Genomic DNA, 26,057 nt, shown 5'->3' on the forward strand with positions numbered 1-26,057 from the left:
TATTGGAAGAGTGGATTTGTCCAGTTTTAATGTCAGAAATCCACAAACTCTACTGCTTAATTCAAAGTACACAATATCAATAATATCAGATTAAATACTAAGAAGCATTGTTATAGTAAAGAAATAATGACCAAACACAATTTTATAATATTTTTACACTAAGATTTATACCTGCAGTGTTCTTAAACATTCATCATCACATTTATACAACGTCCTACCTCTTTCTGCCGGCAGTGAGAGCAATGTTTTTTTTTTGGTTTGTTTGTTTTTTTCAAAAGTGGCTAAGAAATGTCTGATGTTGCCTTCAGTGGTGGTAATATTGAACTTTCTGTGTATTACTTGAGAAGAGTGTTGTGTAAAAAAAAAAAGACGGATACAAGAAATGACAAATTTATGTGCAGATATGAATATTTCACCATGTTGACCTAGGTTGTGCAAAAGGCCTTTGTCATGATGTTACATTGAACTAAATTATATTTTAACTCCATAGATGGAGCTCTTGAGAAGATCCCAATGCAAAAGGCGAAGAAGTTATGCCAAAATGTTGATAACATTTTTTTTATTTAAAAATGCATTTCAATACACATGTCCTTCAAGTTTGTAGTAAGGCTAAGCAGGAATCGTTAAAAACACTTCTTCTGTGTCGGAGCAAGCCAGAGAGCCACTGATGGACTGACCAGCCGATAGACAGAACGAAGACATTGTGCCCGATTGGATAAACCAAGCCTAGATCAAATTGGGTTGTGTTGTTTTTATTGACCGTAATCTTCTCGAGTCTTTCAGCCAGATAGTGACCCAAAGTTGATGATCTTTCCAGTTGAGAGAAACAAAGCCAGGAGATCTGACAGAACATGGAGCAGAAAGCTAAAACGACTCGGGGAGCACAGAGGAACTCCTTCCTGTCCTGTGCTCGACCACGTTAATGTCTTTTTGCTTTGTGTCCATTGCAAACACAGATCCCAGATTGGGACTCTATCCGGCTAATGGAAAAAAATTTATTTCATCTCAATCACATGGTTCTATTGAAAAAGTATCTTGTGGTAGACATCTGGTATATCGCTCCATAAACAACTTGGTTGTCGTTTTTAGACCACTTTATCACCTCTTTACCTTCTAAACGTTTTCACGCTACATTAAACAACAAGTGTCATCAAATACTGTACACACAAATATAGTCTGGTGCTTAAATAGTCAGCTAGCATTTATTTTAATCCACATCTTTGCAAAATGCATATCGGAATGCAGTGATATTTAGGTAACAATAAAGTTGTGAAGCACTAGGTAAACGTAGATGACCATACATCAAATTCTTCTCAGTCAGGGATATAAAAGAACTGACATCATAGGATGACTGGGTATGAACATCATATTGCTCACAGTTGCAATGACAGAGAGATTTCCTCCTATTCTCAGGATAAAACCAAGGATGAACTTATAATGAGGTAAATAATGGCAGAGAGCCAAAAGCCAAACAAGCAAAAAAGAAAGAGCAGCAGACACTGACTTTAGGTCAGCAGATGGGACTATAAATAGAGTATGCCAATCCTCCTCCTCCTCCAGCTTACAGCCCGGGATCACGGTGACCCGGGCCGGCCTGCATCAGCAAACACAGAAAGTGACAGACTGGCGAAAGGAGAGGCCACATTCTCACGCAGATTTTCTTAGATCCAAGACAAGTGACTTCACTAATAGCCGTTGGAGAGCTTTGTTGTGTCAGAGCGCCGTCATGATCGCCACAGAGTTCAACAACACTGCAGCACAGGAGGGAAGCTAGAGCATGGGGGGGGGGGGGGGGGGGGGAATGTCTGTTACGAAGAAAATATAAATATTAGCCAATAAATCCTTAGTAAGTATTAGGTGCTTTCTGATGTCTGGCCTGGCTTTCTTCACCCTTAACCAGTGACATCATCCGTCTAGCAAGCCAATTAGCGAGCCGGGCCTCAGTTCTGCTCTACTGGACCCTTGAGACTGACCAAAGAAACAAAAACCACTCATCCGAGCAGATAAAGAACAAAGAGGATCTGAACAATGCCAATGTCGTTTTCTGATAAGGACTTCAGTCTTATTGAATATTAGTTTTATCAGTTGCTGTGGTAAAGTAATTTCAAAATTACTTTAAAATAGAAAATGAAAATAATTTAAGAGAAAACAAACAAGTAGAAAAACAGTAACGTGTAAGTATGCATTTTCCAGGTACACAGCGCCGTTAGCTGTTACCTGCTATAAATTAAACTTGGCAAATTAATGCTTTGAAATAGGGCCTTTGAATAGGTGCTCCTTTGACGATCTCCGTCTTCAGCACTTCGTCACAAAAATGCTTCTCATTATGCGGCTTACAACTGTTTCTTGGAGAAGTAGTTTGTATGATGAGCTCAGAAGACTCGCAGTTCCACCATGTCTTTTCTAATTGCTGCTGCCGCTAGTCTGGAGGGGCTGAGTGGGGAATGGTGGGGTAGTGGTGTTCTGTAATTCAGAGCGTTGGGTAAAAGGGCAAATGTTTAGACATCCACGAATGCATGTTTAAGGAACAAACATGCATTTAAAAAAAAAAACAAAAACTCTAGGTATGTCTTTTATGAGGGAATAACATTACAACATTTTAAAAAGCTCATAAAAGCAGGGTTTTTTGAAAAAAAGAAAGAAAAAAATGCCCGAAAACACGCCTGACACTTCATTAATGCAAATCTTCACAAAACTATGATATTGTTTCCTAACTATACGTCGTAAGACATGACATGACTTGATGATGATGGTCTCTCCCAGCAACTTGCATCAGCAGGAATGGAATGTGTACAAAAATGCATTAGAAACCAAAAGAGCTGCAGAAATCTCAGAAAAACAGTGTTTGTTATATCAGGGGTCGCTCGCACTGGACGGAATCCCTTTTTAAACCTGCATTTTTCATCTAATTTAAAGTGAGAAAATCTCTGGCATTAGTGCTGCATCATCATCTCATCATTTTTGTCCAGTCAACCCAAACTAATGTTCTTACTTTCACCACTCGTTTCAAATCGTGGATGAGAGCAGGAGCAACGGCTGCTTGTAAAATGTTGACAGCCCTCTTGAGTTGTCGAAGTGAAAACACAGACATCGGCTCATCCAGGAAAGTGCCGGTGAGTCCACATGGCGGCAGATGCTCACCATTCCGCGCACAACAAGAGATTAAAGGGAAATTAGATTCATCAGTACTCTGAAGGTAAAATACATTTCTAAGCTTGGCAGCGTTTTGGGCGAAGTGAGGCGTGAGAAGAAGTTTTTTAGGTTGAATTCCTAAAATAACTTAATCAGGTTGTGAAAACTTGCAATGTCATGAAAGAGAATGCATGATTCATCTATAAAAATCTGTATATTTTTTAAGTTCTAATAATTCTGCAACATATTGTGCTGATGTAAAATTCTACTCAACATCCATGTTGTTCCAGACTAATTATAACTTGGAGAGCATTTGCAAAGAAATAAAATAAGAAAATGTCAGTGAAAAAATACAGCGTGGTACTACAGCCATCTGAAGAAATGCACGTCTCTCGGTCGGTAACAACCAATCAGAGCCAGGAGGAGGGTCTGAGTGCTGTCAAACAGGCTCATGTATGTGCTGCTCACTATTTGCACTGCTTTACTCTCTGCTGCTGCGCTACACTTTTTACACAGCGGAGCCTGGCATGAATGCTTAGGCTAGTTAGCATAGACACCCATGGCGGTGGATAAACAGTTCTCCTGTAATGGCGAGTCGTTTCTCTGTCACTAACACAGTCTGTACACGAGATTGATTGACAACACTGAGACCTTTCCCTGTTTTTTTTATATAAAAAGGCTGTATACTGCAGCTTTAAGATTTGAGTTTATGTAAAGAAAAAAACAACAACAAAGATTTAGCGTGCAGCTGTTTCTAAAATACTTGATCCTTGATTGTGAGTTAGAGTTGACTTGGACTGAGGGTCAAATATATGTGAGACATGATATGAACTGATAGAAAAATACATTACTTGACATTTTCTGTTAAAAAATTTAGACTAGACTCTGACTTGGGGCAAAAGACTTGAAACCTGACTTAGACTTTCACCTTAAAGAGTTGAGATTTGAATTGTACTTGGGATAAAAGACTTGAGTCTTGATAGAAACTGAGAAAAACTTGTATTTAAAAGTATTTTTAAAGACTTTCAAAGTCTTGAGTTGGACTTGTTCCTTAAAGACTTGAGACTCAACTTAGGACAAACTCAACCTTGACGTTCCTTCTAGAAACTTGAACCGGGACAAAATGACTTGCAGCTGACAAAACTCGGCCTACAGGTTAAAAGCTGCTACATACCAACTTAAATATAAATGTAAGAATTTAACAAATGCAGCCAAAAAAGCTGTAAAAATGAAATGCATTTTAATCCCCAACAATCTTGCAGCTGGGGTTTGCACGACTGCAAACACCAGACATCTGGCTGCCTTGGAAAATTGCCTCAGATCGTTTTAACTGTTATTTATCAGTAAGCAGATGGAGCCTGCTCTTCATTCAAAACAGCTTTCATAAAAACCTTTGGCACAGAAGTGCGTAAAAGCAGTGAGACCTGAATGAGAGACTCCTAATATGATAGGCTGTTCAGATTGTAACCCTGGAAGCGGACACAAAAGCACCAACCGAGCTGATGGTTGTGCCAGTTTGCAGGAGTGAACACTTCAACCAAATAATGTGGCCGCCACACACTCGACTCCGCTGAGCATATTCATTATCAGCTGTTGGAGCTGCAGAGCAGATCTAAGTGGAGGCGAGGGAAGGTGTCATTTGTTCTTATTAAACAGACATCACAGAGAGACCAGTAAACAGAAAAGCACAATGTGTGTGAAGTGGCAATGATCTGTGGGCGGGCGGGCGTGTGTGTGTGTGTGTTGCTGGTTAAACATCCTCCTCTTGGGAAAACAGCTTTGCTCTCTGCAGAGCACCAACTGTTACTGCGAATGACAACAAAAGGTGAGCAAATATTGAAACAGATCGATGGGTTGTGTTTCTGTGTGGGTTGGGTCTTGTAATTCCATTTTTTAATGGGTTTGTCTGTACTTTACCCCGACTTTTAAATGTATTGTTAGAAAAAAACCCCCACAGCAACAAGATAATCTGGTTTTCAAAGTAGCCCTCGTATATTGAACAAATTTCTGAAAAAAGGAAAAAAAAAACTTGGCAAAGATGGAGGTTACTATAACTGGACAAAGTTTACTATATTTTTCATTTAGTCTTTTCTCTTTTTTTTTTGCCAGTTGTTTGTTGATTCTTGCGTTGTGTGTGAATTGTGAGACAGTTATTTTTTGTTTTTGGGCATGTGCACCGACTGATGTCACTCTTTGAATTTCGTTGTCCTTGTGACAATGACAATAAAGATTTATCTTATCTTTTTTTTTTCTTATAAAAAATTATAATAAAAAAAGCTTCTCCACATCTGACTTCATGTTGTCAGAGATTTCTCCAACCTTGATGGTGATTTCACGTGAGGTTTTCAACGTAACTCTGCATCCATTTTTTATTTTCAGTCAAAAAGACTGAAACAAACAAGCACTTAATGTCACTGCATGTATCTAATCTCTTCTCCATGGACGTTTGGATCGATGGATGGAAAATAAGACAATGAAAAGGTAGAAGACTCTAAAAATATAAATAATTCATAACTCTTCAGATCAAGAAAGGACTAAAATCAATTTCCAGACTTTTTTCAACTGTGTAGGAATGCACATGTTGCTTTATAGTAAAAAGCATTTTGTTTTGTTTTTTTTATTATCAATTTTGGCAAGAATCTGCGAATCCGACATAATAAGCCAACAGATCCCTCCGTTTGCAAATAGCAATCGTCTTCTTTTGGATAATCTAATGAAAGATGCTGGAGATGAAAAACATTTATGTTGACATTACCAACTATGAGAGGTATTCTGAAAAGATGAGGTTAATCTGACTGCATTAAATCCTGCAGTGCGTGCAGGATGACATACTGGGAATATCGTGACCATGTTATGTAATTTTGGCTTTCTGTTACATGAAATGTAAATTAGCAGTTACCATGAAAATGCACTGCTTGGCTAGGAGCTGGGAAAAACAAACAACAAAAGGCACAAGTATATATATATATACATATATATATATATATATATGCGACAGACTGGCGACCTGTCCAGGGTGAACCCCGCCTCTCGCCCGGAACGTTAACTGGAGATAGACACCAGCACCTCCTGACCCCTCTAAAGGGACAACAGTGTTAGAAAATAGATGGATGGATGGATGGATATATATATATATATATATAAATGTGTAACAAAAAAAACTTGCAGCCAGAAGGTTCTGGGTTCAAATCCCAGCCTAGAGCCTTTTCTCCCTGGGTACTCTCCGGGTACTCTGGCTTCCTCCCACAGTCCAAAAACATATTACATTGGGGTGGAGGTTTACCTTCCCGTAGGGCATCAACCTTGAACATACAAGCCGAAGTTTATATTAGACAAAACCATTCAGAGAGCAGAGCTAAATCCAATGGAGAATCTGTGGCAAAACTTGAATGCTGCTGTTCACAGCTGCTTTCCACCTAACCTGACTGAGCTTGAACTGCTTTGCACAGAAAAATGGAAGAAAAAAAAAAAACAAAGTCAGTCTCTACTTGTGCATGTCTCCACCAGCGTTGCATAACAGCACCAGCAGCTGTTAGAGAAATGGATACCCTCCGTTGTGTGGATCTATTGCATAAAATCCCACTAAAATACATTACATTTTGTGTTTGTAATGTGTCAAAATAGAAAAAAAGGCAAGTTAAATCAATATTTTGCAAGCTATTATTAGTCCACACTCCTGATGTATTTGTAAATGTGCTCCAGATCTCAGGAATTCTACGAATTTTAATCTAGACCTGCTGACTCTACTTTACATAACCAAATTTGAAGAGTATGTAACCCGATACATAGTTAAAGAAACGCACCAGAAGAATAACCCACGGAAAACTACTCATAATTAGGATATAGCTGTTTATGTTTATTTACAGCCTCAACACTTTCATTTATAGACCAAATTATTTTGGCTTCTGCATGTATATGAGCACCAAATAAATGTTAGCACATTAAAAGTCTATTGTTTTTATTGTCGCTTTTAGTATTGTTGTTTTTATTGTTGTCGCCGTCATAAAAATGCTAATAATTATTATACTTATTAACTAAATGAATGCATCAGACACACCACCTCAGAGGAAAGGACCATATAAAACTAAAAGTAAACCTTTGTGAGGCATGGCAGTAAAATAAAAAAAAAAAAACAATAAAGAAATACAAAATTCAAAGCGTCTCAATGTGAGCCCACGCTCGGCATAAAGCGATTAAACCGCCGAACACGGAGCGACTCAAACCCTGACTGTCACATCATTGCTGGATGCTTCTCCCGTGAGCAAAGCTTGTTTTTATTGCCATTTCATTCTTGCGACTATTGCAATAAATAATCTTTATGAAAACAAGTATTCCTTTGGGAAACAGCATTATGCTGCGGATGGTATCCGACACACCTATAAAGTTTGAACACACCACCAAACACGCATATACAGTGACTGTGACCACCTTTGGCGCTGAAACATTCAAACAGAATTTCAAATTCTTCCATTTAACATAACTATTGTCAAATGGGGTGTTGCTACTCATGGTTGCGTCTAATCAAAGCTGCTGGTGGATAGAAATGTAGGGCTGTCTGATGACATAATTGTAATTATTATAAGTCCTGGATATGGAAGCAAGTTTGAGATTCTGATTTTGAAGGAAGTAGTTCTAGAGTTGCCCTGTTGTGTTGATATGGTTGACCAATAGGGATATCTCTTGGAACAGCCTGACAGTACTCAGAAAACCATTGTAAAATCTTCCACCACTTCATAATTATTTGTATCACATAGAGATGTTTACTAATGATGTCAGGACTTTTCTCCATTCAAATTTGATCACTTTCGTGATCTCCATAATGAGAAATATACTTAATTTCAAAGACTTAAGATGTCATACATGGTAAACAAATAATCCCTGATAATTGACCCCGTTTTGTACAGAGGTCAGAATGTCAGGTAATCGAGTCCTTTGTTATATTTGTGAAAACGAATTTTTTTTGTGTAATCAACCACCTAAAGCAATCATGACATTTTAAAGGTTTAAGACAAGGTTTCATTATGTGCATGTGGACTATTTTAGCAGTTTTTAAAATATATTTTAGTCATTTCCCGTTAAGAGAGATATGCTTTTGATTAAAAGATTACTCAGATTCTGTAAAGATGCGTTAAAAGTGAAATAACCCTTGAAATGTCCACATTCAAAAGCTACAAATTACATGCTAACTTGAGCATCAGGCTGTGGTAGTGGTTGTCCTGCAGATTCAGATAGGAAATATCGAGCCTTCATCAATTTATCCTATGCTGTCGGTATTATATGTTAAAGATTTAAAATCTCAAATTTAATCGTTGGTAAATGTGTGTGAGTAAACTTCCGAATCAGGATGCAGGAAGTGTACTAATACTGAATATTGAAAAAATGATGTAGATTATAATTATGACTCTCTTCCCTCGTCGCAGTGTCCTTACCATTGTGACGAGCTTCTAAAAACCCACATCAGGTATTGACATCAAGGGCAGTAAAAGTCCTTCCTTCCAACAGGTCAGATATATTCCTGACATGCAGAATTTGCATACATTTGCACTTGCGATACAAATATCGCAACCAAGATGTTCATTAATTGCACGATTAGAGATACAGATATTAACTCTGATACAATACATTGCAGATCTGGTGAAATTTGTGATTTTTCATTTATGTGTGTGTATGATCGACACTTAGTGCTGCCAATGTTGAGAAAATGTCCTAATTTGAAATTTAAAGATTTCTATTTTGGACATGACAAGAAGTGACGTCCAAAACCTTTCCATGCAAGACCCTAAGATCTGCATCACCCAATCATTTCCAGGAATGTGACAAAGCTAAACAGAAAATTAACATTCTATTTATGTTGCCTTTTTTTTCTTGAGGTCATTTCGCCTTAGGAGAGTATTGCAAAGCCCAGAGATTTTGTTTTTATCAAACGCCCCGATGAAGGAGGAATGTTTCCACCCTGTGGGAAGACGAGAACCACCACTGACTGCTGTACCACCCTGACCGTCTCCAGACCTACATCTTTCCATTTCCATATCCAACTCTCCCATTCTCTCCCTCATTAAATATTCACTGTTGTCCCATTAAACATTGACGGCGCGGCACAGCCACGTTTATCTGCCCCCTCGCCAATGAGCCTGCAGCGAGAGAGAGTGCACCATAAGGCTGAAAACTAAAAAAACAATGCGCGCACACACACACACACACAAACGGCATGCTCGCCTGTGTGGCCTGTGATGCTGCGGCTCGGAAAGAAGAAGGAGAGGGCAGGAGATTACGAGACGAAGGGAGGAGAACGAGACAAAACAGAAAGGGAGAGAGAAGGAGAGAATGCTGAGGATGAAACGAGACATGAAGGAAAACTGCTTGAGGAATGGAAGTAAAAAAAAAAAGTAGTAAGAAAGAGAAAAAAGCAACGTGAGGGACCAATCTTAAACTCTTGCCCATGTGCAGTAAGAGGAAAGCAGCGTGTATTTCAATAATTCAGCAGTAGGATGAGTGCCGCCAGCCTATCCCGGTTTCTTATCTTCACATCAGAAGGCTTCATCTAAAACCACGTCGCAACCTGGAACAATATGTGGCGCAGATTTCGAGTTTTCTTGCCTACAATAAAATAAAAGCTCTGTCTGACAGCAAAGATCAGCCAGCAATACATACGGAGCAGATTTGCATCCATTTCCTTAGGTTTTTATCCATTCTACACTGCAAGTGCTGGTGACCTACATTTATTTCTGTGCCTGAAGGTGTCATAAGTCAAAAAGGGCAAAGTAGCGAGGCTGCTGAATTGCTAACACGTTGTGGTTTACGATTGCTTTAGCGCCATCTCTGGTTAAGGCTGGATTCACCTTTTTGTGAGTTTCCAATGAGATGTTTACTCCACAAAAGAGGAAGCAGCAGATGACATCACGTGACCTATTTACTCATCATAACAAAGCTCAGGTCCAAAGGTTTAGATTAACAAGTGAAAAAAAGTCATATATGCAGTACATGTTGTGGTTTATTGAATTTCTTCCACACATACCGGGACAGAGGGAACCATATCATCCACCATAATGGATTTCCAGCCCTGCGAACCCGTTTCGGCTCCGCCAAGTGGCGTTTAGTGTTTTCATTAACGTGATGATCAAGCCAACCTTCCAACGCTCCTACCTGTAGCAGCACGTCTCCAGTCTTATTTGATGTTTTTCTTGAAACCAGTTTTGTTTTGTTTTTTAGCCCAAAGGTCTATTGAATCTCAGACACGGTTTCAGGAGCGGAAAGAAAACAAACTTGGCCAAATCAGATATAGAGCTGAAGCTCAACAAACAGACAAAAAAAAAAAAAGAAGGGACAATTTCTTCACCAGTGCAATACATCAGAACAATAGGAGTTTTCCCATGGTCACACAGCTGACGAGAGCAACTGTGACACATTTATTGTGTAATATGTAGTGTGACAAACTGCAGCTCGGTTATTGATGGATCGTTTCAGGAAGTATGGAGCTTGTGAACAACTTGCAGTTCTCTCAGGGTTGCCTCAGCGTGCTGTTCCTTTGAATCTGCAAATAAACTGGTGGATTGTCACAAGTTGAACTATAAATGTAACATTTGTTTTAATTCCTCGTCTCCGTTGAATTACAGCAAAATAGTGTTTCACTGTTCAATTTCTGCATATGTTATAAGCATATATAGATATGGACATTAACAGTTTTTCCTCTATAGTTCTTCCAAAGTTTTATTCTTGAAAGTACCAAAGTAAGGACAATATAACTGCATTTTTTTTAACACAACCCAGAAGAATCTGTACTTCCTGCTTATACTCAATTTCTATAAAAGATATGAAGATTAAGATCTTAACCATGAATCTGGCATCTACACACTAATGATCTCTGGCATTTCATCTTAATCTACTCTGTTTCTACACTTTTGCCACCACAAAAATCATGGGTCATCACAAAGACAAGGTGAGAAAACAATATTCTTTTTAATTGTAGCCATTTTTAATAAGAGCAAGCGAAAGACATCAGCCACTAAAACAACAAGCAGCTCTAATCCCAGCTCTACCTTAGGATTTTTGTCAGTGCCACTGTTGCCTCAAGGTGAGAATAATCATCATACTGCTGGAAGACGACGTTAAAGTCATCACTGTGTGAAACATAGAATTAGTTAACCTTTTTACATAGTGAGTAGCTGTGGAAGCTTTTGTGTGATTTTCGTTTGCGACCTAAACACAGACATGTCTAAATACTATTTTTTTGTGAAATGCTAGATTATCTGGCTTCAGAACCAGGCAGATTTTCTTTAAATTTGAGATCACTTGTCATTATAGGCTAAAAAAAAATATTTGACAGTGATACAAGCCTTTCATACAGAACAAGAAAAGCATTAGAAATAAACTTGTAATGAAAGGTTTGTTAACCTTTCCCCTCCACAGACCTGCAGGTTAAAAAACACAGAGGTGTTTGACGGGAACATGGAGCAGCTGTGTGTGTGTGTGTGTGTGTGGTCCCCTGCTGTGAGGTTTAAATGTGAAAACATTACAACTGGGCAGGGTGAGGGGTACAGCTAACTGGAGTCAAAATCCCGAAAGCATTCAAATGAAGCAACGGTTAGCCTGGGCCCCGTTTCAGAAATAAACACAGTTAAATCCCACCAGTCAGCACCGCAAAATCCAACCGGAAACGCGCCGCATGTTTGTTTGCTGCAGCGACTGCGCACACGCTCGTGACGCTGCATGACCCAGCCATAATCGGCGACCTCGCCGTCATCGGGCGGCTCCCTGAGCTGCGGAGAATGAGGCCTTAATCCCGCCCACGCACACACACACACACACACACACACACAACCCTCTTAGGCACAGACGGCCTCATGAAGTTGCCCAGACATCAAGCTATCAGAGCTAATATAGAGTATGTTCAGTGTTTGCAAACAGTGACAAGGAGCTCACGGGCAGCTACCGCGTGTATTTATTTACAGGCGACATGGTGAACCTCCTGCTTCTGTTGCTAGCATGATGGAGGTGCGGACATTTTTTAAAATTATTTTTCTGCCAAAGGAGAAAAAGAAAATCTGGTATGATGGCAGACTTTTTTTTTTTTTTGATGATGATTCATGACCAGTTGCTCTAAATTTGGATCAAGCCGTAAAAAAACATCCTTGCAAATCTGGTTTACCTAAACAGGATTTCCCCCCCCCCAACTTACGCCAAATCAAATGAACTTCTCCAAGGTAAAGTCTTATGCAAACATTCAACACTTTGTGTCTTTACTAAATCGAGGAGGCAGGATGCAACAAGATTAAAACTAGATTCATCTTGAGCAGAGGCAGCGATTCATGTCTTAATGACTCATTTGTCCATCTCACTGCTGAGGCATTTTCCCTGTGCAGGGTTTGGCTAACTCAGCTAAGTTGGTGAACATTTTCCTCCCCACAGGAGAGTTGTTGTTTTCCAATCAAGGCCTCCAGGGCCGATGTCCTGCAACTTTTAGATGCGTCACTGCTTCAACACACCTGAGTCAGATATCCAGTTCATCAGCAGACCTCGACTGCATACTGAGGAAGTAACTCAGCTATTTGATTTATGTGAACCAGGGACACATCTAATCACACACCTGATAGTCTGGTAAACTCGGTTTGACTGGGGAACAAAATTGCAACATTTGTGACGATTTCAGCTGCTGCCATTCACTTTAACGCTGCATTGATTCAAGCAACCCAAACTCATTGACAAACCTGTATCACGCCCTTCGCCTGTGGTGGCGCTGCACCAAGAACCACTGAAGGAAACAAAAACCTCAGAAGAAGACATGAGCGCAATCGCCTCCTTCACAAAATATAAATAAAAATGGAGTAGCAGTGGATTTTACTGGTTGTTTAATGCTTTTCTTCCTCCATCTTTGACTCTTGCGTTTATTTTGGTTGCATTTACCCAGAATGCCCTTCGCTATAGCCTGCTTCCTGCTTTTGGAGCCGTCTACGGACCGTTTAGCGCTCACATATGCATTTGAGCCGCACCAGAGTTCACTTCAACCGAATCGAGACCTAGGTTTTTAGGCAGACTAGAGAGACTTCGCTTTTTTGGTCCGAATCAGAGTTCGATTGTGAACTAGTAAACAGGTATTATTTATTAATACTGATCAGGTGTCTATCACAACATATATTGCTATCGATTTATTGCTCAGCTCTCTATAGCCGTATTTGTTTTTGTCAATTTCAAACCCCCTTACATCAGATAGTTTAGGACAATATGTAAAAGTTAAAAATAAATAAATCCTCAATAGATCCAAAATAATCACGTATTTGCTTTCATTGAATGCCTCACAACTCAGAAATGGCCACATTTATAGGTTACAAAGTCACCATCCGATTTCAAGCGCTTTATCACACAACTAAAGTGTTATTTTATTCAGCAATTATTTAATTTTCGGTTGGATTCGAAAAAATATGTTCATAAAAAAAACCCTGTAACCCATTTGTCAGTTTTATGTGTTATACACTTTAGAAAGAAAAATATATAATAAGATCGGAATCGGCAGGACAGACTCTAGGATGGAAACAGAAATTGCTACAACGGAAGGAAAAGCATGTTTTCCTTCCATTGCATGTTTAGGCATGCATGTTTCTATGTCACTTTCACATCACTGCAGTGTGAATGAAGCTGACCTGCATGTTGGAAGAAAACACATTTCAGCTTTGATTAAGAGCCCTGTGCACTGAAGGACAGTATGACTAACTATACTTACATAGGCACTTTGCTTGGTTAAATAGCAAAGTGATGTGAGAAACAAAAAATGTGGCGTGTAAGAGTAAAAAGTTGCCATCTGTCAGTACGTTTTGTTTTTGTTTGTTTTTCTTATGAGCTCTGTGACCACAAAAAACAAACAAAAAAAAAACTGACGCATTGAACCACAAAGATATGAGTTTCTCTGTCCAGACACTCAATTGGGCCAAGAGTTTCACCTCCGCCGTCGCTGGGTTGCAAGCTCCGGACAAGCGTCAGCATGCAGACACCATCAAATGGGATGGTGAAAGGGGATTTTTAAAGATCCCTGCTCCAGTCAATCATCTGTTTACAGACACACGAGCGCAGAGGGACGGGAGAAAAACGCTTTAAAAGGGAAAAAGAAAATCGCCTGGGCGTGGAGAGAGCCTGGCTCCCCGGAGACCACGGCAGCCCAATCAGTTCAGAACTGGCCCTAATCTGCAGCTCACATCATCAGTCAAGCCTTTGGCGGGCTGCTCTGTTGTTTACTGGACCAGACAGGCTGCAAACAAACACACACACAATATGTAGCATGAACACGCAAACTTCCAAGACTTGAGGAGGAGCAGTGAGATACATGTGCAAACACAAATGAGTATGGCGACCAAAACAACCGACGGATTAAATATGCTTGGATTTGGCTACATGGCAGATGAGACTCTATGACACACGCACAGCTTAACGGGCAGACGGCGACAACAAATCTGCTGCAAATACCAAAACACAGGAGGTGGTATTTGAATATGCGTTTCTCCGCTGCCACTGCTGCTGGTGAAAAACACGCACGCACGCACGCACACCGCATGGCATAAACACACACACAGTCTGGGTTGTGTATCAAACTCCCTGATGTAACAAGTAACACAGTAGCATCGCGACCAAGTCCGAGGCAAACTGCGCAGCTACACGGCTGTATTCCCATCACCGGGCGCTCTAATGCCTGCAAAGACGCGTAAAAACGTGGATTCCTATGGCTATGATCCAAAAATGAACAGAACGGAAGGGTAATTTTCAGAGATGCTCCGAAGAGGATATTCCAAGTCAAAACTGATTTTCAGTATTTCTGCGAGGTTTCCTCAATACTATAGGAAGGAAAAACAAAGTTTTGCAGATTCTCAGATAGACTCAATAGTTTTCTAATCAGCAAGCTGAGGACGTAAAAGATTATCCCTATTTATCCATCGAAGTGCTTGTCTCCAATCTTGATCTGATTTTATATATATATATATATATATATATATATATATATATATATACTGTATATATATATGCAAAACAACTAGGGATGCACCAATACACTTTTTTCACTTCTGATATCGATAGTGATATCCGAGGTTTAGCATCGGGCGATACCGACCCGACACAGACAAACAGTGATGAATGGACTTAAAACGTGACTTTTTAAAAAAAAAACAGACATAAAATCACTGAATTAAAAACGGATTTGAGAACTCTCTAGCAGTACAGCACATTTAGACACACCACTAGCTTCACAAACTTGGTCAGACATGTAAAAACAACACAGCTTTCATTTGCTCAGTCAGCGCAACGCAAAAATAAATAATAAAGAAACTAACTCAAACTGAAACAACACGCTGACTTCTTCGGTCAAACGTGCAAAAATTAAACTGCAGCCAACCTTTCAAATGGTTCAGAAAGCGCAATTAGGAATTCTGAATATAATGTAAAATACATAATAAAGCATGAGAACAAAGCAAAGCATTATGCTAAATAGATCTGCGCTTATGGATTGGGCACAATGTCAACAATACCCGATCTATTTTTTTTTTTCAGTATTGGGATTGATACAGATATTAATATTGGAGAGGCCCATCTCTATCAAAAATTGCATCAAAGTACAGGCAGCTGGTTAATGCAACTTGTGTGTGTTGCTAGTCTTGAGGCATTTAGTAAAAAATTTTTAAAACATCAGTATTTGACCCTACGATCACCAGTCGGAGCAGATCAAGGGGAAACTGGATGATTCTGATCTCTCGCTGGTTTACTGGTGCAGTTCTAGTAAACATTTAAGATTTGGCCAGCTGGTACTTGGAATCAGGTTAGATGCAAGGGAAGGCTGCAGCTTTGCAAGCTGTGCTACCTAGACGCAAAGCTACCTGACACGCTATTGGCTGCCGTTTTCAAATCGGCCAATCCAGCAGCACCATTTATCTTCCTTGGCACGGATTGGCTGTACCACCAAGAGTAGAAATAAGAAAGGCTGTAAATGTTTCTCTGGTAAGTGCTAAGACACTTTTCACTCTGCTTATTAATTACATTAGGACATGTTTGGTGTGTGAACTATGAAAATAGAAGGTCATAGCTGTTTTTACGTGGGGTCTCAAGTATTCTTGGACTTTAGCTTTAGCAACTGTAGTCCCTTAACCACATAGCAATGCATGCTGACCACAAAGCATTCTCTGAATTCGACGTACTTAAACAGACGCTGAACATTCTCATGAATAGAGATTTAGAACGCATTTACTTGTGACAGGTTTGATGTGGAACTACTGGAACTTTCTCAATGCATTGCGGCCATATTTAATCTAAATTGGCCAACGTCACTGACTTCCTGCAACTGATGATTCTGCCTTGTGAGCACAAACAGGATGGGATAAAGCTCAACAAACCTTTGCCTTTTTTACCTTTGTCACTAGCAGAGCACCCAATTCGTATACTTTTCCTACACCAGTGAACGCACCTCACTTTATTCCCCCCACAGAAGTTGGAATAACTCTTTAAAAAGAAATAAACATTTGTACTTTTTCCTCCCCCCCCATAACTAAATGGGTCCAGTTTCCATTCTGTTTTAGCCACTTGTGTCATATAAATGTGGATCAACAACTGAAGACGCTCCAATTTTTTCCAGCCACGGATTTATGTCAGACAATGTCCGATAAGCTGCAGTTTAAAAAAAAAATAAAAATAAAGCAAATTGGCCTTAATACTCTAAACAAAAACAAACAAACTTGGATTCAGTCAGGATCAACAGGACTTAAACTAAAAATCACCAAAAATCAGAATGACAAACCACAAAGATAGTTAAGAGACTCTTGAAATTTACTTTAGATGTTTTATCTGTTGCTGTCAAGAACTAACATTTTATCAACGTCATTGTGGTTTTTTAAAAAATGAGATGGCAGAAGACTTACAGAACATGCGTAAAACCAGGAAGTCAGTCTTTATTCAAAACTCCTCTTAATTCTGATCAGCAGCAGATTGCACAACTAGTCACAAGTTGCAAAAAACGGTAGTTGAGGATATTTAAAGCTCGGGGTCAAGCACTCACTTGCTGCACACCAACCATAACAATCCCCCCAAAACTGGTTGCAGACAAGAGCCCAAAATCCACCGATTTTTTCTGTGAAGGCTTAAAGCGCCACACCTCAGAGGGCGGAGGACGGGGGCCGTCAGGGAATCTCCTCTCTCAAGTGGAGGACGTCTGCACCCGGCTCGCTGCTCACCAAGAAACAAACCTCGTCAGCATGCAGAATCTTCACACTGCTTCTACTAACCTCTGGCGGAGAGCTTTTTGGTGTTGATGATTTTAGCAGCATACTCCTGTCCCGTGGACTTCTTGACGCAGCGGCGGACGACGGAGAAGGCCCCCCTGGAGACGGAGAGATTGAGAGAGCAGTGAGGAGGACCACTTCAGCCATGAACAACTGCTGAACTTACACACACACTGAACGCCAGGCATGCTTAATTTTCACCTACAGAGGGAGGGCATTCATATTAAACACAGTCTGTTGTACCTATTGGGTTTAGGTCTGTTAGTGCATAACCGGAAAAGCTGAAGGAAATGTTAGAGGGGCTGCAGTGAAAGGTAGAAGTCACAGTTATCTATGCAACCTGACCACATTTTTTTTTTGGTTTGTTTTTTAGCAGGGACGCCTCCTTTAAAGTCGCGCTGTTGTCTGTGCTGGTAGGTGGAGCAGCTCTATTAGAGATAAGATGTTACAAAGTGGCTTTGTAGCCCCTGCCTGCACAATATGCTGCAACTAAAGTGGCGCTTTTCATGTTTCTAAGCATGTCTATTTGCAAACACCAAAATCTCACTGCAGCAAAAATATATATATATATACATGTAATAATAATAATAACAATAATGATAACAATAATTGTGACTCTTGTGCAGGCTGCTTTGGGAATAAGCAGAGCTGAGCGGAGATGGCACAAGACAACGGGGCAAATGCAAACCAAGTATCGAGGCGTGCTACCTGCAGATAAATCACACAAGGTGTTCCTCACCTTTAATAAAGAGCCACAATGGCGCCTTGCGCCTTTAAAAAAAAAAAAAAAAAAAAAAAAGCGCACACTCGGGATTAAACACAAGCCTCTGCAGCGCTTACGAGAGCCCGCTGACAGCTTACTGTTGCACGGCAGATCGCCCGCAGCCTTCCCCTGTTACATTTTTTGACAGACCCAATCCAGCCCCTGTCAACACTTGAAGTAAAGCGCACACACAATGGCAGCAGCGGCGGCAGCAGCAGCACAGAGGAGGAAAACGTGTAAACACGCAGACACACACGCAGACACACGCAGGCACACGCACAGAGAGAGTGAACGCAACAAGAAAAAGCAGCGGCAGCGTTGTCGGTCGCTTACTTTCCGAGTTCCTCGTACAGCTGATACTCGTCTGTGAACCTGGTGGAGGTTACAAGTGTGGCCATGTTGACTGAAGTGAAGGCTCGGAGAGGGGAAGAGAGGCTTGATCTCAGAGCGAGGAGCGTGGAGTGGGAGGGGAACAGAGGAGAGGGGAGGGGAGGGGAGGCAGCAGTCACAGTGGGAGCTGTAGTAACACAGATCTTCTGTTAACAAGAGGTGTCACTCTGGAGAGGAAATTTTTTGTTGTTGTTTTTATTCATTAAAAATAATTTCCCGAAATAGAGCAACCGGTTTTTTTTTTGTTTTTGTTTGTTGTTGTTTTTTTTTTTTTTTAACAAAGCTTTGCCGTTTTTACAGGAATGATTTATTTGTTAAGTCATTTAATCCAAACAAAAAAATAAAAATGCCAACATTGTCCTTACATATTCAGTGCCTTAATCGGCAGGCAAACGCACCCTCCACTGCGCCGTCAGCTCCTTCAGACTAGCGGCAGTAGCAATTAGCAAACACCTGTCCGGCGCCTCGCCTTCCTTCACAATCCCACTTGATTCAAATCCCTTCAGTGTTCCATGCAGGCTTTTCTCCCATTGAAATGGATTTCTCCGACTGATTTTCAATCGGGCCAATCAGTGAACAGAAGGAGAAGCTGTGCCGATTTTCTGCCCTGTTTTAGAATTGTAGTCGGCCTGTAGTTTTAGCAATGACAGCATTGGAAGTGAACGAAGCCATTCAGTCCTTGTAGGCCACTCTTCCAAATATTGAATTAATATTAGCATCCATCTCGTTCGGTTTGGCACTTCTTGCTTTGCAGTGGGGCATGGTTGTTTACAGCGCAGGTAATTTCCAGTAAGTTTCATAGAGGTGAACTGGTGGATTACCAAAACATTAGGTTGGGTAAAATTTAAGTCCACACCTCCAGCAAGCAATCTTTCTCAATAGCAGAGGGTTCAGATCCTCCGTATGAAGCGAAGCGCAGAGCAAGGGGCTGGCTTTTACCAGACTAGCAAACATGTGGTGCAACTGGAAGACAATTTTTTTAAGTCATGCTTGATGTACACATTATTTTTATGCTATAAAATTCCACTATGTGTCTGGAAAGTGCACAACACCGCCCCTTTAAGTCTTTTGTAGCTGCTAACAGGTTTTCTTCCATAATAGCCTTCCTATCAACTTTGACTAGCACCTCTCTCCCTTCAGAAGAAACACATCCCCACAGAATGATGCCGCCACCACTGTGTTGTGGTGTGATAATACATGTGCAGTGTTGGCTTTCTGCCAAACATAATGTTTTGCATGTAGGCAAAAAGATCTTATCTGACCAGATGTCCTCCTTCCACATGTTTGCTGCGTCCTCTGTACGGCTTGTCAAAATCGGAACTTCTTTTAGGTTTTTTTTTTTTTTTTTTTTTTTTTTTCCAAAATGGCCTTGTTTTTGTAACTCTTAAATAACAACCACATTTGTAGAGTAAATGATTCATGATCAGCAAATGTCCTGTCAACAGAGACTCTCACCCCTGAGTTACCATGCGCCTCTTGGCTGCTTCTCCAATTAATGCTCTCTTTTCCTGGCCTTTCGGGTTTGGGCGGACAGACATTTCTTAGTATATTTGCAGTTGTGTCAACCTCTTTCAAAGTTCAGATAACGAATTGAACAACGCTCCTTGAGATGTTCAAAATTTGGGATATTTTTGTATAATGTAGCCACTCTTTTTAACTACTCTAACACTTCATTTAGGGGCGTTACAGAAACAATGGGCTGAATACCCATGAATGCCTTTCTTTGCAGATTTGGATTTGTTTAAAAAAAAAAAAGTCAAAACTGCATTACGTTCCCTTCATTTCACGATAGTTTACCATGCTCTGTTGCTCTGCCTCATAAAATCTCAATAAAGTTCCCAGAAGTTCCCAGTGAAAACATCACAAAATGTGAAAACTGATTAAAGAACCAGTTTCTTTCAAAGGTTTTTGTGGCACTGGTGGCTTTATTTTGCAGAGTTGGACAGGAAATGAGTAGACGCCCTTAAGACGACCGGTTTTAAGCTTGGTATTTAAACACTTTGTCACAAGTTGTTTGTAACTAAGCCACTTCTTTGTGATTAACACAGTTTGACACAAACAAAATGGCGTTTCAAGATGGTATTTCTTAAAGTCTATTAAAGAGGTATGAGCTAAAAACGTTTAGCTGAAAGACAACACACCTCTCGGGTCCTCAGTCATGTTTCCTGGCTTTGACCTATTGCTTAACAGCAGAGCATTCTCATACTGTTGTGCACTGCAGATTGTTTATTTCGGACAGAACACCTTCTTATTTTAGTCACCACTGCTTCCCTCGTTTGATCAAGTTCACCTTTCTTTCACCGACTTTGCTATAACAAGAAAATCTTTCTTTCTGGAAGCACAGCATATGAATGAATATAGGATTTAAAAAAGTTTTGCCACAAAGTTGCGTAAGCTTATCAACAATGTGCCAGTGTCTTCAGTAGGTGAATATGCTTATTTAGTCATGCAATAACTTTTTAGAGCAGTTTTGAGATTGATCCTAGAAAAATAATAGATATTTTTCTAGAATATATTTGTTCTGGAAACATGTTATTCTAGAAAAGCCCTGGGGGCAATAAAGTACCCCACAAAGGGTCTACATTTGGCATTATTAGTGTCCGTAAATATGTTAAAAAGTCCAAATTTGGAATGCTTGTATACTTGATCTAGTCAGCTGTCTTGTCAGTCAAAATCTCGGACGGTTTGGTGACCAATGCTCTTATAATCAGGGCAGAGTTCATATTAAAGAGAAATATTTTAAAATATATAGAAAAGGGATACTTTGCACAAGCAAATACAAACTGAACTGAACAAATTTGACTTTGAGTATGATGGAAAGAAGCTTTAAAAACACTGTAATGCAATATTTTGATATTATTCACTGAAGATTTTGGCTGAGTTCTTAGACTTTGCTAATTACTTTTTTTCTCTTTCAACTTTTGCAAAAAGGAACATTAAGCATGCATGAACAACCTATAATGTATAATTAGTTAAATGTATTTTAAATCTTGCTATTGAAGGAACATTTCTGAACAACAGTTTTGGTCGGAAGAAGGAGAAACCAGCGGAAATGTCAGGACGAGGATCCGTAAATGCTGCTGTTGGACCTTCTTGTTTATTTGCCTTTTTTGAACATTTTGTCAGTCGTATCTGTCATTTTCCACCCGGTGGTATTCACACGACGGTTACAGAAAATCAACCCTGAAGCCTTTTGAAAGCTTTCCTCACATCTACAGAACCACATGATCCGACTCAGTTTACAGAGCAGATCCTGATCCTTGCCATATTTCATCTTGTGAAATGGACTAGATAATCGAGTCAAAGATGAGGCATTTTCTGTAACTCTATCTTAAGCTTATTTACTCGAACTGTCTCCGTTGTGATAGGTGAGATGAGATCGTTTGAATTTAGCAGTCTAAACACTTTTTAGTGTTTAAAGTGATAAGGTGTTTTTACTTTACATTTAGAACAGCAGATCAATTCTGGCTTTCTTTCAGACTTTCAGGGTTTTTGACTGTAGCCACATATGATGTCCACCTACAAACTAAAAATAATTAATGTCTTTCGTTTCATATGATGAACATGGCATACTGCCCAGGGTGCCAGCCAACCGGGGTGGCAGCACAGCCACCTGCAAAAACATTAGGATGAGTTTGCATTTCCAGCAAATGAATGTTTTCCTGTGTGTCATGGGCAATATAGGTGCTGGAAGGAAAATAGTGCAGTGCATGACAGATTCAAAGATTCAAATCATGTGCAAAATTAAAGAGTCGTTTAAATTTATTCTTGAGGAAACTACGTTTTATGGTCTACAGTCCAAAATTTGAGGTGCTAAGACGAAGGAATTGAGCCACATTGAACAGAGGTTCTTCAGTCACAATATGAGAAATGTGATATTTATTAAACCTTTGTTCTATTTGTGAATGTGCAAAAATTGGCATTTTAATTCATTAATTAATTTTTTTGTTTCACTAGAATCTGCTTAGACTGAGACCAGGTTGAAAGTTGTTCCCTGTTACTTTCAATCTGGAGAGAGTCTTTCGAGAAATTAGGCAAATTGTTCGAAACACTTTTGATTATTGAAACTTTTAAAATACACACATGAAACAAATTTTAAAAAAAAGGTGATGGAGACAGGCACATCCTTTGCACATTTTTCTCTGGCATGGCTGTATTCATTTTTTTTTGTTTTTGTTTTGACTTCCTCTCTGTTCTGTGAAACTCGCTGTGTTTACTTCTTGCTGCCCTGCAAAGCCCAGTGACCTGCCGGCTCTGATGAATTTTTCACATATAACATTTTCTTGATCGAGCGCAAACTCATGCAAATCAGTAAAGCTGACAAACATTAAAACTGAAAGGTGTAAATTTGTCCAAAGTTATTTGGTTATAGTTGATGGTGTTTTGCAGTTGAAATGGCAGCAGAGTGAGACCTCCTTCTGGTTTCCTCTCAACCAGTAGTGGCAGAGGTGGGATGTAAGCCGCGCGAGATCTTTTTCTACCAAACAGCGAGCTGCAGATCGACGTTCAGCTTTATAATAATCCCTTTAGCCCATTTAAGACCAGATGCTCAAAGGGTAAAGCTCACACCAGAGCAGTTCACAAATAAAGCATCTACCAATAAATGTGCTGATTGTTGACGCTGCACTATTTTAATTCTGGCACAAAGCAATTTTGTGCACAAACTGCAGAGCCCAAAAAACCAGGAGGATCAAGAGGAAGAGGTGACTCAGAACATATGGTTTTCCACTTTCCAATTTATGAGAAATCATTTCATTTATTGAAATAGCTTTAGCTGATATGCTTTTGCAACCAAGGCATCTTCAGTTTTTAGGTGATAAACCATTAAAAGGCAGCAAAATATCGTAAAGTGCAAAGAAAAGGGTGCCTGTCGAGCCACTATTCAGCCCCTCTAACTCTGACAAGCTAAATAAAATCAAGTTCACTCAAATGACTCCACAAATCATCCAATTAGTAAACAGTGTAACTTAATTTCAGCATAAATGTAGCTGTTTGGGTAAGTTTTGGTTGAGGACTTAACAGAATATAAAAGTTGAGATCATGGTGGAGATTCATCTTTCAGCAACAGCCTTAAACATGAGGCCACGGCTCCAATGGGACGGTGTAGATAAAAGCAAAATCTAGCAAAGTCCAGAGCTTAATTCATCATTTTTGTTCACTTTCACAAATTGGTGTTCACAGCTGCTCACCATGCAATCGAAGTTGTTTCCCAAAGAAAAATTGCAGTCTGTAGATGCTGAACACTCACATTCCTGACATTCCCGTACACAAGCGGCTGTATGTGCATTGAAAAATGGCTTTACATAGGACAGGCTAAGAGGAGCCCACAAAGCACACCACTTTGAATATTTGAAAATTGCAACAACAAAAAAAAAAAAAAAAAAAAAAAAAAAGGCATTGAAGTTTGTGTTTGGAGAAAAAATGGAAAAAGTTATGGGGGTTTAAATACTTCTGGAAGACATTGTTTTCCTACGGCTTTAGACGGAGTTATTTCTTTCTCCGAGGTTGCTGAGAGATTTACTTTAGATTTCTTTTGGTTGTTGTTTCAAATGTCCCAGATGTACCGTTCAGTCCCACAACGGGAGCTTAGAAGTGTGTGACTTTTAATTATCCGTTTGCAATATCCGATGGCTGTGGCAAAGAGAGGTTACAGCCGTCACCTTGATGTGATCAAACCTTTGTGCTTTTGAGCTGGCACTCTGCTTTCACAGCACAAAAAAAAAACAAAAAAACGTGGGAATACTGAGAGTAAATGTTTTCACTGTGTGCTTCTGCAGAGCTCTGTGCTGCAACGCGCCTTAAACTGCCTCTTGGATCTTCATTCATCTTATGGGTCAATTCTTTGTGCTGCTGTTGAAACCATTTCCTTATGTTTTTATTAGGTTAGCGCCGGTGTGGTGTGGAGCCTTGGTGCAAAGAAACACTTCCTCGCTTAGTAATAAAATCTGAACTGAATCAATAGCTGGAGTTTCTAACTGTACAGCAGACTGGGACTGAAATGAAAAAATGAGCAAATCATGAAAAATCTATTTGATTGTAATCTGCTTTGGATCTTTCCCAGATTGCATTTGTAGCTTTTAATTTGTATTTCTTGACATTGCTCTAAGCAAAGCCTTTACTTAACAGCTACTTATCAATACTTGGTGGTTATTTTAAATATAATAGTTACAGCTCACAGAGGAGCCCACGGGGCGAAAATGATCATCTTTGCCCAGAAGTGTAATGATAGGAAGTAGATGAATTCCTTGAACAGGACCAAACAACCGCCAGCTACAGTTCCATGAAATCGGGAGGTTAAAGAAAGAAAAGCAACAATTAGAAAGAAATCAGACCTAAATAATCAGTGATGCTGGAAAATAATAATAATTAAAAAATATACATGCATATCACAATCTGGGTTGTTGCTCAATCCCAGGACAATGCCTTTCACTGTGTAAAAATTAACAACAGATGTCTTCTCTTCCTCCTTCTTGTTCTTCTTGCCTCGCCTCTGAACTGAGCTTTCAGACAGCACAGTGGAGGATTAATGAGCTTTTCAGCGGAGAGCAGGAGCTGCGCGACCAGTTTGTGCCATAATTACAGGGAGACGCTCTGATATGAAAGCCTAATTAGCGGGGTTGCAGGGGTGCCGTTGTGTTAATTGCTGAATGGCTGCATTTCTGTCTGATGTGCATGCTGTTGGACGAGTCTTGGATTTTTTTTTGGATTTTTTTTTCTGCCATGGAGGGTTGAAAGGTGGGTGGTAGCGGTGGAGTGGAGAGCGTTAGAATTAAACTCCTTTTTCTTTTGTAAAACTCATGAAAACAGTTAAGCTTGCAAATATTACCAATCTCTAATAATGTCTAGGGTTACATTTCTCATAGCTGGATGTAAATCTAGGAGATGTCAGTAGATCAAACGTGATTTGGGGTAGAAGCATCGGTCACATCCTTTGAAACCCAGCCAGCAGGGGTAGCTCGAACAACCATATATATTTAAATATGGTTGTTCGAGCTTCCTTTGGGGGTGTATATATATATATATGATTTCAGGCTTTGGGACTTTATGATGCATTTGGTGGATCACCAGGTGTCGCATCTCTGTGCGGTAAGGGCATCACAATAATTATAATATTATAGTAATCATTATTATTCTACTTAATTTAAAAACACATTTATTTAATAGGTGAATAAATAAAATAGAACAAAGGGCTGCATGTGTGCGCACACAGACTGCATTCTCATCGCTCAACATTTGTTTCGTCATGGCGGCGGCACTGTGCGCGACCTGACTGCTACACTGACGCAGGCTTCATGCAGCGACAGAATCGCCGTGACCAGTGAGGTCAAAACGTTTGATGCAAATCTGATGATGCATGTATGATTTAAAGACAACCGTATCCATACGGCAAGGGATTTTAATTCACCATTCGGCCACAGCCACACGGTTCAGCCAGCAGCCAGCATTGACAGACTTCATCATCATGTCATTTGATGTCACTTGGCACAGGTTGAAACCTATATGAGTCAAAGGGCAAATGTAAGACT

At 39.9% G+C, this 26,057-nt stretch overlaps 1 protein-coding gene across 20 annotated transcripts in view; it reads right to left on the reverse strand.

Annotated features, from left to right (window-relative positions):
• camk2g2 (calcium/calmodulin-dependent protein kinase (CaM kinase) II gamma 2) overlaps positions 1 to 18,609 on the reverse strand; it is a 58,604-nt gene extending 39,995 nt beyond the window's left edge. For 15 of the 20 annotated variants that reach the window (XM_032553121.1, XM_032553120.1, XM_032553113.1 and 12 more), the window contains exons 1-2: positions 18,475 to 18,608; positions 17,382 to 17,476 (exon numbers count right to left, since the gene is read on the reverse strand). In XM_032553121.1, coding sequence (XP_032409012.1) covers positions 17,382 to 17,476; positions 18,475 to 18,539 — 160 coding nt within the window. In that variant the 5' untranslated portion in view covers positions 18,540 to 18,608. Of the gene's footprint in view, positions 1 to 17,381; positions 17,477 to 18,474 lie in introns of all 20 variants that reach the window. The other 5 variants (XR_004337796.1, XR_004337795.1, XM_032553109.1 and 2 more) reach the window with 1 other exon arrangement.
• Between the last annotated feature and the right edge of the window lie 7,448 nt (positions 18,610 to 26,057).

This window comes from Xiphophorus hellerii, chromosome 22 (assembly GCF_003331165.1).
Source record: "Xiphophorus hellerii strain 12219 chromosome 22, Xiphophorus_hellerii-4.1, whole genome shotgun sequence".
Taxonomy (NCBI): Eukaryota; Metazoa; Chordata; class Actinopteri; order Cyprinodontiformes; family Poeciliidae; genus Xiphophorus; species Xiphophorus hellerii.